Source organism: Rhinolophus sinicus, linkage group LG10 (assembly GCF_036562045.2).
Source record: "Rhinolophus sinicus isolate RSC01 linkage group LG10, ASM3656204v1, whole genome shotgun sequence".
Lineage (NCBI taxonomy): Eukaryota > Metazoa > Chordata > Mammalia > Chiroptera > Rhinolophidae > Rhinolophus > Rhinolophus sinicus.
The window spans coordinates 110,188,991-110,202,272 of record NC_133759.1 but is presented as its reverse complement, the minus strand read 5'-3'; the positions used below and the strand labels follow the sequence as shown (position 1 = coordinate 110,202,272).

General features: G+C 58.6%; 1 protein-coding gene across 7 annotated transcripts in view; it reads right to left on the bottom strand.

Annotated features, from left to right (window-relative positions):
- MAD1L1 (mitotic arrest deficient 1 like 1) overlaps window positions 1-13,282 on the bottom strand; it is a 279,782-nt gene that overhangs the window by 158,871 nt on the left and 107,629 nt on the right. For 3 of the 7 annotated variants that reach the window (XM_074314014.1, XM_074314009.1, XM_074314013.1), the window contains one exon: window positions 6,902-7,046. In XM_074314014.1, coding sequence (XP_074170115.1) covers window positions 6,902-7,046 — 145 coding nt within the window. Of the gene's footprint in view, window positions 1-6,508; window positions 6,712-6,901; window positions 7,047-12,214; window positions 12,383-13,282 lie in introns of those variants that run through there. The other 4 variants (XM_019747472.2, XM_074314011.1, XM_074314012.1 and 1 more) reach the window with 3 other exon arrangements.

Here is a 13,282-nt window from a genome sequence, read left to right as displayed (position 1 = left end):
AGCACCAAAACTAGCCCAACAATGTTAAGGAACAATAACAAATTTGGAGGATTTTGCTACCAGATATCAAAACATTATAAAGCTGTGATAATGAGACAAGGTGGAATTGGAAAGAAGACAGAAAGGATCCAGGGGACAGTACAGACAGCCCAGGAGAAGAACCACCCGTGAAAAGTCACAAGCGGACAGTCGAGGCAGCGTGACAATACATGGGGAGAGGATGGTCTTTCAATACGGCGCTGGGACTGTCACATATTCAGCAAGAAAAGATAACCCTGACACCTGCTTCACGTCACACCCAAAACAGATTCCAGATGCGCATTAGCTCACAACGTAAATGACAAAATAATGAAGGGCTCAGAAGGAAACAGTCACGGGGCTGGCAGGCAAGGGTCAGTTCTTCAGGATGCAGAAAGTACAACGTGAAGGTAACAGAATTGATAAGCTGGGCAGCACTAAAGTTAAAAGCTTTTTGTCAACAGAGACAATCACGGGTAAAGAAGCAAGCCACAGCTTAGGAGACGTTGGCAACGCATCTCCCACAAGGGATTCACATCCAGAACCCTACAACACAATGAGAAAAGGGCAAACAGCCTCTACACCCCCACATGGCGGGCAAGAAGGGTGCTGAGCAGGCCCTCGAAAGCTGCTCAGCTTCCCTGAGCCCCAGGGGCTCTCAAACAAGGACATGGCACTGCCATACCCCACCACAGCGGCTCACTCCAGACCGCGAGGTGTGGGCAGACCCCCGAGGAGCCAGAGCTCACACACTGCTGGCGCGGCAAACTGGGGCGGATACTGTGCCTCAATGAAACCGGGCGGGACATTCTCTGTGAGCCAGCACGCCACACGCCTGACAGAAAGGAGGCCATGGCCACCCCGCCCCTCCCAGCGGATCACCACCCACCCTGCCTTTGCCAGGGGCACAAAGACGTTAGGACACACCACCTGTTACGAGCCTACATCTCTTACGGAAAGCCCATCCTCTTCTGTCCAGGACGGCATGCAAGGAGACCAGCAGCCACTCCAACCCAGAACTACCTGGGACCCCCACTCCCCACTGCTTCCAGCTGACTCCTCCACGCACAATGAGGGACCTGTCGCCTTCCCTGCAGGGGATCAGTCACTTGACATCAGGAAGGAACTGAGGGCTCTCAGAGCAGTCTTCTCTTGTATTACGGACAAAAGTGATGCCCAGCAGATGTCCCGCCTGCTGGCAGGCTCTGACCACCACGAGGCTCAGCAGAGAACAGCAGGGACGTGCCCCGCCCTTGCTCCGAGCCTGAGCCTCCCTGCCGCCGAGACGCGGACCCTGAGCAGCTGGACGAGCCAGCACAGAAGAAGCCACGTGAGGGCAGCCCACCCTCACACAGTGGCTAATGCTCACGGGAAATTTTTTAAGGCTCCCAGGTGACTCTGAGGAACATAAACACTAGTGCCCACCAGAGCCCCTCTGCCAGGAAAGGACGGAGACTCTAGGCGCCACACGGGGGCAGCAGCCCCAGGCAGGGAGCAAGTCCTGGCGGAGTCCCTGGAGAACAGGCCCTCCAGCCCAAGGACGGCTGCCCGGCGGGGCGCACAGGAGCCCATGGGTCCTGGGCAAACCAGGTGGACAGCAGCCTTCTCCCAGGACATCTCTTGGAGACACGGCAGGAAGAGCTCTGAAGTCCCCTGAGACAGCCCCTGTACTGGCCGCCCCATTTCCCAAAAGCTCGTCTTCTGCCCATGTAGTCCACGCCTGCTTATGCAGCCCCAGCCACTTCCCCTGACCGATCTCAATCTGCTCTTTATGCTCCTCAGAGACCTCTATCTGAACTGTGCGTTGCAGATAAGGTGGCCAATGGCCCCATGTTGCTGCACTGTCCCCAGGGGAGGAAGCAGTGTCCATCCCGGGCCATCTTGTCCCTTCACACTGTAGGGTGACCCCGTGTTGCTGGAAAGTTCTTTCATTGTAGAGGATTTCTCAGGGTGTGAGAATATCGATCCTCCCAGCAGGTCAGGACGACGTAAATGGAGCGACAATTATGATCGCCCCCAATTTCCACGGAAGGGGCCGGAGATTACTTTGCTCTGGTCCAACACGCTCCCAGAACTCAGCACCCGGATCTCCGTCCCAAGCTGTGGACAGTGCCACCTCTCATCCCCCCACGCAGGGACCTACCAAGGGCGGGGTGTCACCACGACCAAACCACGCGTTCTGACCCTCGCAGCACGAAAGACCAGTGACCTGTGTCCTTCTCCAAGGCCCACTCTACTCTGGAACTGTGTGGTTGGGGTGGGCGGAAGGGCAGGGGAAGCTTCCCCTTTCATTAAAAACTTTTTCATGCCCAAAGTTAGCTTTCACTGCGCAGGTGCTATAAGTTACAAGGTTCTGTAACCACACTGCAATATTAGGGCACACGGGAAATAGCTCATTTCAAATAGGAAAATGGTTTGTGTTCACCCAGTTCTGGAAGCCAATTTTCAATTGCTTAAAATAGTCCTGGTATTTTACCAAGGTAATTATACTCTTAGCTATCAGTAACAATTAAACCCTTAGACTGGAGCCGCCTAATAAGGTCTCAAAATAAAACTGCACGTTCCATGCACTGTGCACCGAAATGTCAAGCACAACAGCAGGGCCTCGGGGGCCCGGCCCCCCAGCCTCAGTGCAGGGTGGGGGCGCCACCCTCCCCACTCGCCTGGAGAGCCAGGCGACTGCGGAGGCCTGACAGACGCGCCCCTGGGGTGCCTGGACGGAGGTGCTCCTTGACCACGAGCAGGCACGGCGGGCTCACGGGCACGGGCCGTACACGTGGGACTGACCAGGACGCAGCAGCTCGCCACCCTCCACACACCAGCCTGACGAGGTGCTTCACCATGCCAGCTGGCAAGATGGGCCCCGAGTGCCAGACCCAGGCTGTGCGGGCGATTGGTATCGGTCCGTCCCAAGCACAGCTCCACGAGACAGTCGGTATAATAAGCAGTCAATACCCACCGTCTGCCTAAGTCACACACCGGCCTGAGCACGGCAGGGCGGGGTGAGGGCGGGATTGGGACAGAAAGAGCCATCTGCTTCCAACGTGCTGGGCCTGGAAGGCAAGAGTGGAAATGTCCTGCTTGGGAGCCCAGAGCAGTGTACCTCAAGGACAGAAAATCCCCAAGAAGGAAGCAGGCAACACCTCACAAATATGAGACACGCAGTCTGGACCAGCTCCAGCTGGGAGGGATTTCTAACCAAGACGGGGGTCTGAACGTCCATGTTATCTTGAACCAACGTCATCCTGTAAAGCAAGTAGGGGTCCCGGCTGATGGCTGCAGGCCAGGCCGGCCCACAAAGCACGCTGCAGAGGGCAGCGCAGCCCTGCCAAAGGGCCACATGCAAATTCACGAACACCCCACTTTTTTCCTTACCTGTTGACAGTCAAGGGGCCCAATCTCCCCAGGGCTACTTCCCCATGGTAAACATGAGGATGAACCTGAATTCCATATCGTAACTGTTTCTCCGAGAACTATGCTTAAGCAAAACTAGTATTACTACCACTTCTAAAACAAACAAAAACATAATACTTTTTTTGGTCCACAGGGTGGTTTATAAATGGGAACACTTCACATAAACATCCAAACTGAGGGCCTCCCTTAAAAACTAGAAGAGTCCAATGGGACCAGGAGCCTAAGAGTCGCTGCCCTTTTCGGGGGGCACACGCCCTTCAAGTCGCCCAGGGCCCTGTGGGAGGCCAGTGCCCGCACCCATGCTGCAGGCCCGGGTATCTCGGCCTCCGCAACGCTGCCCATCCTGACCGCACGTGGGAGGGAGGCCAGTAATGACACGGGAACGGGGCTTTGCAGGTGAAATTGAGGTTGCGGACCTTAAAACAGGAGGTTACCCTGGGCTGTCCGGGCAGCCAGTGGCATCGCCTTGCTGTGCAGAGCAGAGAACTTTCTCCAGCGGAGCCAGACAGATGGGCAAAAGGAGGAGGTGGGGAGATTGGAAGCGTGAGAGGGTCCTGATCCACGGCTGCTGGACGGGCCACTGGAAGGCGTGAGAAAGAACGCGGCAGACTCCGGAAGCAAGGAGAGCCAGCAAGATAAATGGCGCTGGGTTGAAACCAAAGTGTAAAATAAATACCCATGGGTCCATTGATAAAAATAAATGACTGAACAAATAAATGGGGAGAAGAGCTAAATGTCCTGTTAGGAGAATGCAAGCAGTAGACGGAGACGTGCCTCAGGGTGACCTGCTCGACTGCAGGGCAGCTCCGTGCCCCATGCGTGGAGGGGCCTCCACCTGTGCTCTCACTCTGGTCTCCACCGAGCCTCGTGAGCACTGTCCGAATGGGAGCCCATGAGGCTCAGGCACTAGGCAACGTCAGCGTGGGACGTCACAGCACACTCAGACGAGTCGCCCACCGCATCCACGTTGAGCCTTTTGTTCTTAGATGGGAAGATGGAGACCAGGAGAGACCCAGCAACCTTTCTAAGGTCACGCAGAAAGTTCCTCGTGCTTGTCATGCTAGGAAAGCTCTGCTTCCCACCGCAGGGACCACAGCCCACCATCCGTCTCTCACCCACGGAACATCAAGTGCAGACACCCCACTGGACCCCTGGCCCTGAGCGCCTCCGTCTGACCAGGAGGCCTTGTAGGCGGGCACCCTGCGCCACCTTGAGCTGCCTGCGAGCTGGGCCCCCGGCAACAGGCTGCTGAGCTCAAGTCTCCTCACTCTCTCCTGTTTCCGCGTGTCTCACCGTCAGCACCTTGCCCGTCCTCTAGCCATGGCTTTCCACCAGTAAGGCTAAGTTCTCCATGCACCTTCCGTGAACAGTGAACACGCAAGTCTCAGCTTGACCATCAGCCCCTGCACACCTCCTTCCGTGTAATGAGCACTGTGCGCTGCTGTCACGGCTGGCAAGCACACATGTGGCTTTCTCTCTCCTGCCTGCCAACCCGCCAGACTATACATTCCATCAGGGCCTGACACATCTGTATCGCGGCCCTTCGCGTCCAGCCGACGTGGCAGATCCACAACCAAGGTGGGGGAGAAGGGAAGAGCAGGGAGGTCCTACAAAGATGGGTCCGCGTGACCAAGGAGAGCTGACCAGGCACAGCACTGCGCCTCTTCTGTGTCGGGGCAAGGGGAGGATTCTGCTAGAATGTCTGTCATGTGGGGCCACCTGCCAGCCACTTTCAGGGGCAGCGCCTGAGGCCTATGTGGACAGGGCGGCCCTGGGCCATGGCCCGAGTGATGCCCAGGCACGCACATGTGAGGCCTTGGCTAAGGGCGCATGGCACGGCCAGAAATGTGCTGGAGGAGACACACAACAGCGGCCTGAGTAGCTAAAACCCGACGGTTTCTTACAGCTCCATCATCGGAGGCCCCAGCGTCCAGAGCCTAGGTTTTCATCAGAAACGACCAAGAGCAGGCGAACACTTGTCAGACAGCGTCCTTCCCTGGGATGGGGGCACCCCACAGCCCCGCAGCCTCAGCCAGGGCAGGGCTGGGGGCTGTGCCCAGAGGCCGACACCCACCCTTGCCTAGGGAGCAGCTGGGCACAGATCCGGGCTTGTGCTTTCCTCACCTTCTGAAACCTCAGCGTCCACAGCAGCATTTTAAATAACACTCTCTCACACAGAACCTGAACGCACGCTCCAGTGAACTCTGCTTATGGAGCCGACATCAGCGGCTCTTCAGGCCCAGACCCGTTCACGAGCCCCGGCCACGCAGACTCATTAGGGAGCCCCAGCCTCGCAGACCCGTTAGGGAGCCCCGGCCGCACACATCCTTTAGGGAGCCCCGGCTGCAGACCAGTTAGGGAGCCCTGGCCACGCAGACCTGTTAGGGAGCCCCGGCCACGCAGACCCGTTTGTGAGCCCCGGCCGGCCGCACAGATCCGTTAGGGAGCCCCGGCCGCACAGACCCGTTAGGGAGCCCCGGCCGCACAGATCCTTTAGGGAGCCCCGGCTGCAGACCAGTTAGGGAGCCCCAGCTGCAGACCCGTTTGTGAGCCCCGGCCACGCAGACCCATTAGGGAGCCCCGGCTGCACACATCCTTTAGGGAGCCCTGGCTGCAGACCAGTTAGGGAGCCCCGGCCGCACAGACCCGTTAGGGAGCCCCGGCCGCACAGACCCGTTAGGGAGCCCCGGCCGCACACATCCTTTAGGGAGCCCCGGCTGCAGACCAGTTAGGGAGCCCCGGCCGCACAGACCCGTTAGGGAGCCCCGGCCGCACACATCCTTTAGGGAGCCCCGGCTGCAGACCCGTTAGGGAGCCCCGGCCGCACACATCCTTTAGGGAGCCCCGGCTGCAGACCAGTTAGGGAGCCCCGGCCGCACAGACCCGTTAGGGAGCCCCGGCCGCACACATCCTTTAGGGAGCCCCGGCTGCAGACCAGTTAGGGAGCCCCGGCCGCACAGACCAGTTAGGGAGCCCCGGCCACACAGACCAGGCCGGAACAAGAACGAGCCCGCCCAGCGTATCTGCACACAGGTGACATTTCCCAACCAAGCCCGGTCACACACCCACAGTTTACCTGCATCTACTGGGCGCTGAAGGAAGGAAAGGCACCCCCAGGAGAGCACGCTGGGGTCTGGGCGCTGTGTAGGAAGGCGCTGCTCTCAGCCCAGCAGGCACACCCGGGCTGGACACGTCTCTGGGGCGGGTCAGGGCCCTCCTGGCAACCAGAGCACACGCCTGACTAAACTGCCACGACCGACCTGGCGAGGAGCGTGCACGCTGACCTGCGCCGACTCACTCTGACCCAGAGGTGAGGCCCAGCTGGTGTGTGGTGACAGTGCGCGTGGTTTGGTGGTGATCTGACAGGCGTGGGGGCCGGGAGGGAGACAATGAGGGCTGCACGCAGGGGGTGTGACGGGCGCTGCTGACCTGGACGGAGCACATGCTGGCCGCCCGCCCGAGCCCGTACCTTCGTCAGCAGCAGGACCCGCTTCTGAAGCCTGCGGGCCAGGGCCTCATGCGTCTCGCGCTTCTTCCTCTCCTCCAGCAGCTGGGTGCCGAGCTGGCGGGCCTCCTCCTGGAGCTGCTGCCTGACCTTGTCCAGCTCTCTGGCACTGCGGGGGAAGGGAACAGGACAGAGAGTGAGGCCTGGCCCACAGGACCGCAGCCCCGCGACGGGCCCACTCAGATCCCAAAATAGAGCTGCACGTGCAGCCCGCTCGCTGTCATTTCCTCACTTCTGAATAGCTACTCAGAGCCATTCAGGAGCCTGGGTTTCAAACAGACCCCAGGCTGATCGGCACTGCAGGCGGCAGGGCAGGCGTGTGGCTGGACACACAATAGGGAAGATTGTGGGGATGGTTCTGCTGAATGAGCTCCATTACCAGAGCCCACGCTCCCCAGTCAGCCGGCAGGTGTGCAGCTCGCTGGGGAGGGGGAGGCACCCCAGCCCCGCCCATTCTGCCAACGCCCTGCAAAGCCAGACCCCAGCCAGCGCTCTGACACAGACCCCGGCCCTGCAGGCAGGCTGCGCCGAGAGGCCAGGCTCCATGAGGCCGCTCCTGCCGACCCCCGGCCAGTTAACCTTCTCCTGGAGTCTGCTCTTAAGTATCCTGCCTCTATGCTCGCAGCGGCCCCTCAGCTCACGCACCCATGCGCCCGCGTTACCACACAGCCTCTGCTCCAGCCGTCCCTTCAGACCCAGATGAGGAGGGACACGTGATTTAGAGGCTTCTCGCACTCCCGGACACCCACAGGCTGACCTCCAGCCTCTGGGCCGGGCAGTGAAGTGCCTTCTGAGTTTGGTGTTGACTCTTTTGCCCAAAATGCCATTGGCCCTTCACAGCCAGCCCAGGGTTTTCCTCGATGCCCGCTCGTTCCTATACATTACCAGGAGCCAGCCCCAGAGCCACGGCAAGCAGCAGCCACCGTGCAATTCTAATGGGGAGAATCGAGGGCTCCCCGACTCTCCGCGCCCACAATTCTGCCTCAGCACATGGGCAGGAGAGCTCCCAGGAGGGATCTCGTCGACGGGGCAAGAGGGAAGCCATCCAGGGAGGCAAGTGCGCTGAGGGCGCGTGGGGCAGGGCGACTCCAAGTGTGGGCGGAAAACACAGTGATCACACTGTTTCTTTAAGTAGAGGAAACCTCTTCCCAAAGGAAATCTTTAAAATCCCAAAAGAATAAAACAGAAACAGCATTATCAGGGTGACATGATAAGGTGACATTTGTAACGTTTACCCGAGGTGATGATCCATGATGACTGACACTGCTCTGAAAATACAGAAGTGTGTGATGAGGGGTTATGGGTGACACCTGCCGTTTCATGTCACACTTGGTATCCAATTACTCTTTGTTGCTTTGATTACACGATTTCAAGAAAAGCTTAATTCACAGGGATGGCAGGTAATGCTTTCTTTGGAGGTGGTCTCCACTGAGCTAATGTTTTCTATTTCACATCTGAGTATGAGAGGTTTTTATTATAACTGAGTATAATTCTTTAAACAGCTGAGTATAATTTGAAACTAAATGGGAATTACACATGTATAGAACTTTAAAAGCAACTGGATGGAGCACCCCAGATCTTGGCCACCCCAGCCAGGCCCCTGGCACAGGCCTCAGGGTCCCACGGGAACAGAACCGACATTGTCATCTCCAGGGCCTGGCCCTTTGGTTTCAATGCACCCATCTTGGAAAGTCTCACGTTAATTTTCATCCAATGGTACTGCTGGTCAACCGCACCTGCCACCTCTAGGTACTTCATAACCAAAACATAAAATCAAATACTCGTCTGAAACGGACATATTAAGAGGCTATTTGGAGTTCTACCTCAATTCAATACCATTCATAGGCCAATTTAATAATCAGGGACTGTCAGTGCGTCCGGTGGGAAGCTGCTCACTCGGCACCTGAATGAGGAGGGTGGCTGCACGCCCGTGCTCATGCACGTGGAGGCCAGGGGGTGGCCAGCGCTCCTTTGGATGGAGGACTGCATCAGGCCTGGCCGGGCTCGGGGGGAGGGCTGCTCGAAGCACAAGGCGGCTGGGTGGGGACAACCTTGGGGAGACTGACAAACCCCAAGCCCCACAGTCTGGGGAGCACGATGCCCTCATATCCACGTGGGGTCACACTGGAGACCTCCCCACCAGGGCAGGTATAAGCACACACGGCCACGGGGTAACTGTCCACCTGTGGAGAGACCAAACTGCTGCTGCCCGGGGCCATGTCTGGACAGAGGACACCTGCACCCTCGTCTGCTGGCGACCAGCTCCCTGCAGGCCCGGAAACACACGTGGCCTCAGCCCCTCATGGCGGGGGCGCCAGGCACCAGGCGGGTAACTGAACGTACGCTTGTCGCTGTGAGAGGTGCGGGCGGAAGAAAGCAGGCGAAGGGGCCCCAGGGCAGGGCAGGCACCAGCGATCTCACGGGGGTTCACATGGGATCCCCACTGAGGGCTGTCGCTGGGAGAAGCGCAGAGGTGATGCATCTGTTCCCTGGGGAGAGAGGCAGGCAGCCCGCAGAGACTGGCAGACGGGCAGGGGAAGGAGGGGGTCAGGGCAGAACATGGGGGGGCAGGCCGAGAGGGGACCTGTGTGAGGAAGGCGGCAAGAGACACACTGAGAAGAACCAAGACAAAGTACAGACGATTTTCTCAAGACGTTCATCGAGCCAAACGGAAAGCAGAAAAACTGGCTGGTAGCTGGGAAGGAGAAGCGCTCAGGTGTCTGACCTTCACGTGTAAATTCCATGGGCAGCAGCGTCCCAGCACGTGGCTATGGGGCGGCGTGGGGTCATCCTGATCATGCTGGAGAGAAGCCACAAGACGGCACAGGACCAGCCTCCCCGGGAGCCAAGTTTTCTGAAGTTTCCAGAGTCCAGTCCAAAGTGCCCCAGACTCATTTTTCCAACCACTTGCCAACAGGTGCCCCCATCCTGGCATGCTGCCGACGGACAGCGAGCTGGGCCTGGGGCCAGAAGGGACGTATGCAGCTCTGCCCACTGACCCTTGTGTGAGCTCCCTACAGCAAGGAAGCACTGGGGCCACGAGCCCCAGCGTCCGGTCCACACTCCCCGCGCCTATACCGATGCCTCTGTCCGCTCCATTCAAGCTCAGCCTTTCTTGTGAAGCAAAGAAAACTCATAAAACATTCAGCTGCTAGTTCCATACTCCCACTGACCTCTGAGGTCGCTGGCATTTCCGAGAACCTTTAGGAGTTCAAAGCGAAGTCCTGACTTCTTAGAGGCCAAGTTGGCGTGTTGATCGATCTGTGCCTTTCTGACGGGGTGTGTGCGGGAGGAAACGCGGTCTGATCTGTGAGGAGCCATCTCTGAGCTGCGACGGGCACAGCAGCCACTCTAGCACTCTTCACCAGAAAATTCCCAGCCCAAGACTATCTACTTTCAAGGACAACGAAAGGACACAACACGCTCTGAAGCAGCAGGAGACATTTTAATGACCTTCTTCAAGACACCACTGACGCCGGCTATGCCCTCGCACGACCTCTGTCCACCCTCTCGCCACCCAGCATTCATGAAGCCCAGGGTGGGCCTTGGTACCAGCAGCTGTCACACTCGCCCACAGGGCAGGATAAGGACAGGGTGGCACTGTCCAGCCCAGGAAGGACAGTCACCTCTGGGGAGCACTGGCTCGGGCTCCACACCAGGTTTCGTCCCCAAGCCCGGTGGCCAGAGACAGACCCAAACTCAGAGGCAGAACAGCTCCGCGCTGAGCAGACCTTGTGGGTACCAGCCTGGACAGCGGCCTACGCGGGGAGCTTCACCAGACAGCACAAGTTAACCCGGGGGGCCTCCGAGTGGTGGTTCTTAGTAACTACACTGCTGTTTGGTACGAGGAAAATGTTAATAAAGTTTCATTCACACTTTGGAAAACCCCTGTAGCGTCGTTCTCCTTAGGGCTCTGAGGAATACAGACCGAAACCCATGAACACGCATGGTCTTTAAGCTTCTCCATCTTATAGAATAGTAAACTCAGGCCCCAAGTGGCCAGGTCACCCACACGAGGCCCTCTGCTCTGACCAGGACACCGGAACGCCTGACTTCCACCTTCTCCAGCACTGTGCCCTGGGCCACGTCGGAGCCCCACCAGGCCCGGCCAAGCCACCATCAGGCAGGTGACGAGTGCTGCCTCTGCCCGGCAGGAAGGGCCAGAAGACGTGAGGAAGGAGAGGAGCGCACAGGCCTGGCCGCTGCGCTGGGGGCGCGCTCCGTCCTGCCTCCCGCTCCGACATCGGCTCCTGCGCCCCCACCCCAGGCTGCACAGCCCCAAGACGGCAGGAGGGCCACATGTCTTGGCTCCACCTCAGCTCATTAGGGAGTCTTGAGAAGCTGAAGATTCTAGAAACCTGCTTCTCCAGTGACTGGAAGGGAAGGGCGTGGGAAGGACAGGGCGGGCGGACCTCAGGTCCGAGCTGTGGCTCGTGGGCAAGGGCGGCTGCACCGACACAGGAGGGCAACTGGCTGCAGGTCAGTGTGACCCTCCCACTTCCCTGCCCCCACCTGCCATCTGCAATCACTGGGCAGAGCAGTGTCTGGCCCTCGAGCGCCTGACAAGACCTCCCTGACAGAGCGGGCTGTGGCTCACGGCACCATTCATTTTTCGCAAGCTTCACGTGGGACTGAAAGAGACAGCAGAGGCGGTCAGCAGCCAGGCTCTCTGTGGGAGTCGGAACCCCAAGGTCAGCCTCCTGGGCACACCGGCTGCCCCGGCGTGACAGCTCTGCGCTGCCCAGGAGGCACGCCTACTGGTGCCGGGGGCCCCAGGGGCCTGAGAGGACAGGCTGCCACACCATGGCCCCACTGCCCAGAGGAGGGGACAAGTCTTGCGCAGTTCCTGCAACTGCGACGTGGCGAGCCAGGCTCCGATTCAGACCCGGAGCCCTCGCACCACGCACTGGCCTTGACCAACATGCTGAAATGGGCCTGGAGTGGAGCAGTGGGTCCACGGGCTCTGTCATCTTGCCCCGTGATCACTTTGACGTGGGGGGAGAAGGAAGGACAGAGAGGAGGGCGGGGGGTGGGCGACCCTGCTCCCCGGGTCCTGCTCAGGCTCAAACGCGGCTGCCTTGGCGTGGGAGCCGAGAGCCCCGCCTTGTCACCCCACCACGTCTGGGCCTGCGTGGCACGCAGCTGTCTTTATTTACGCCATCTAACTGCAATTTTAAATGCCTCCAAGTGTCACTACACAGTGCTCTGAAAAAAATAAAAATCCAAACAGTGGAAACAAAACCCGAGAATCAGAAAAGCAAAGGCTGAAATAATTACCAATCAAAGGGCCGGCCGAGGGAGCAGCGTGAGCTGTAGTCTGGCCTCCTGGCCATTTCTCCCGGCGCGCCTCTGATGAGCTCCATTCCTAACATCTCATCAATTCGAATCACCAAATTCAATTTGCATTCCCAGATAAACAGAGGCCACACAGTAAATACTCTCATCTGACCTTGAGATGTGAGAAGGAAAATTACCCTTTGCAATTTCAATTCAATCCCAACCATAATGAGTAATCCAATTTAGCTGATCAGTTACCAGCCTGTCATGCATGGTGGGGCAGTCTCCAAACCATGGGTGGGGGGCCCAGGTGAGGCTGGCTCTGTGTGCCCGGGGCTGGGGTGCCAGGCCCACAGCAGAACAAGCTCCCACCGCAGGCCACTGAGACTTAGGAAATGAGGACACGGTGGAAACCAGAGGGCAAGTCCTACTGGGCAAGTGCTCTGTACCCTGGGCTGCAGCTCTCAGGAGCCAGCAACCCCCCCGAGAAAACAATGGCAGACGGATATAAGGCATCCCTACACCCAGGGTGACAGGCCCAGTGCCACGGAGACAGCAGTGCTACCTCTCGGGGCGGGGAGAGGGCTTCACATGGCTCTTGCATGGCGCCTCCCAGCACCCCTGGGATGAGGGTCTGTGCACACTGTCCCAGGTCATTTCAGAAACCAAGCCCTGGAGACAGTCACACCACTGGCAGGCAGCAGAACCAGGCCGGGAGCCCAGTGAAAGGGGCCGTGTCCCTGCTCCTACACCCAGACTCAGCCAATAGTCCACTGCCTGGTTTTATAAATACAGTTTTATTGTAACACAGCTCACCTACTCATTTACGTGGTGCCTGTGGCTGCTTTCCTGTGGCAGAGACTGTGTGGACAGAAAAAACAGAACCATTTCTTCTCTGGCCCTTGACAGAGACAGGCTGCAGTCACTGGCCTCCGGCAGAGCTGCCCGCCCTAAGGTTTAGAAAGGACGAGCAAAGGTAGGTGAGACAGAGAGGGCCTCCAGCCTGACCGATGCCCCAGCCCGCGTGCTCCCCCACCAGTGGGGCTGACAGCTGCAGAAGCTCTTGGC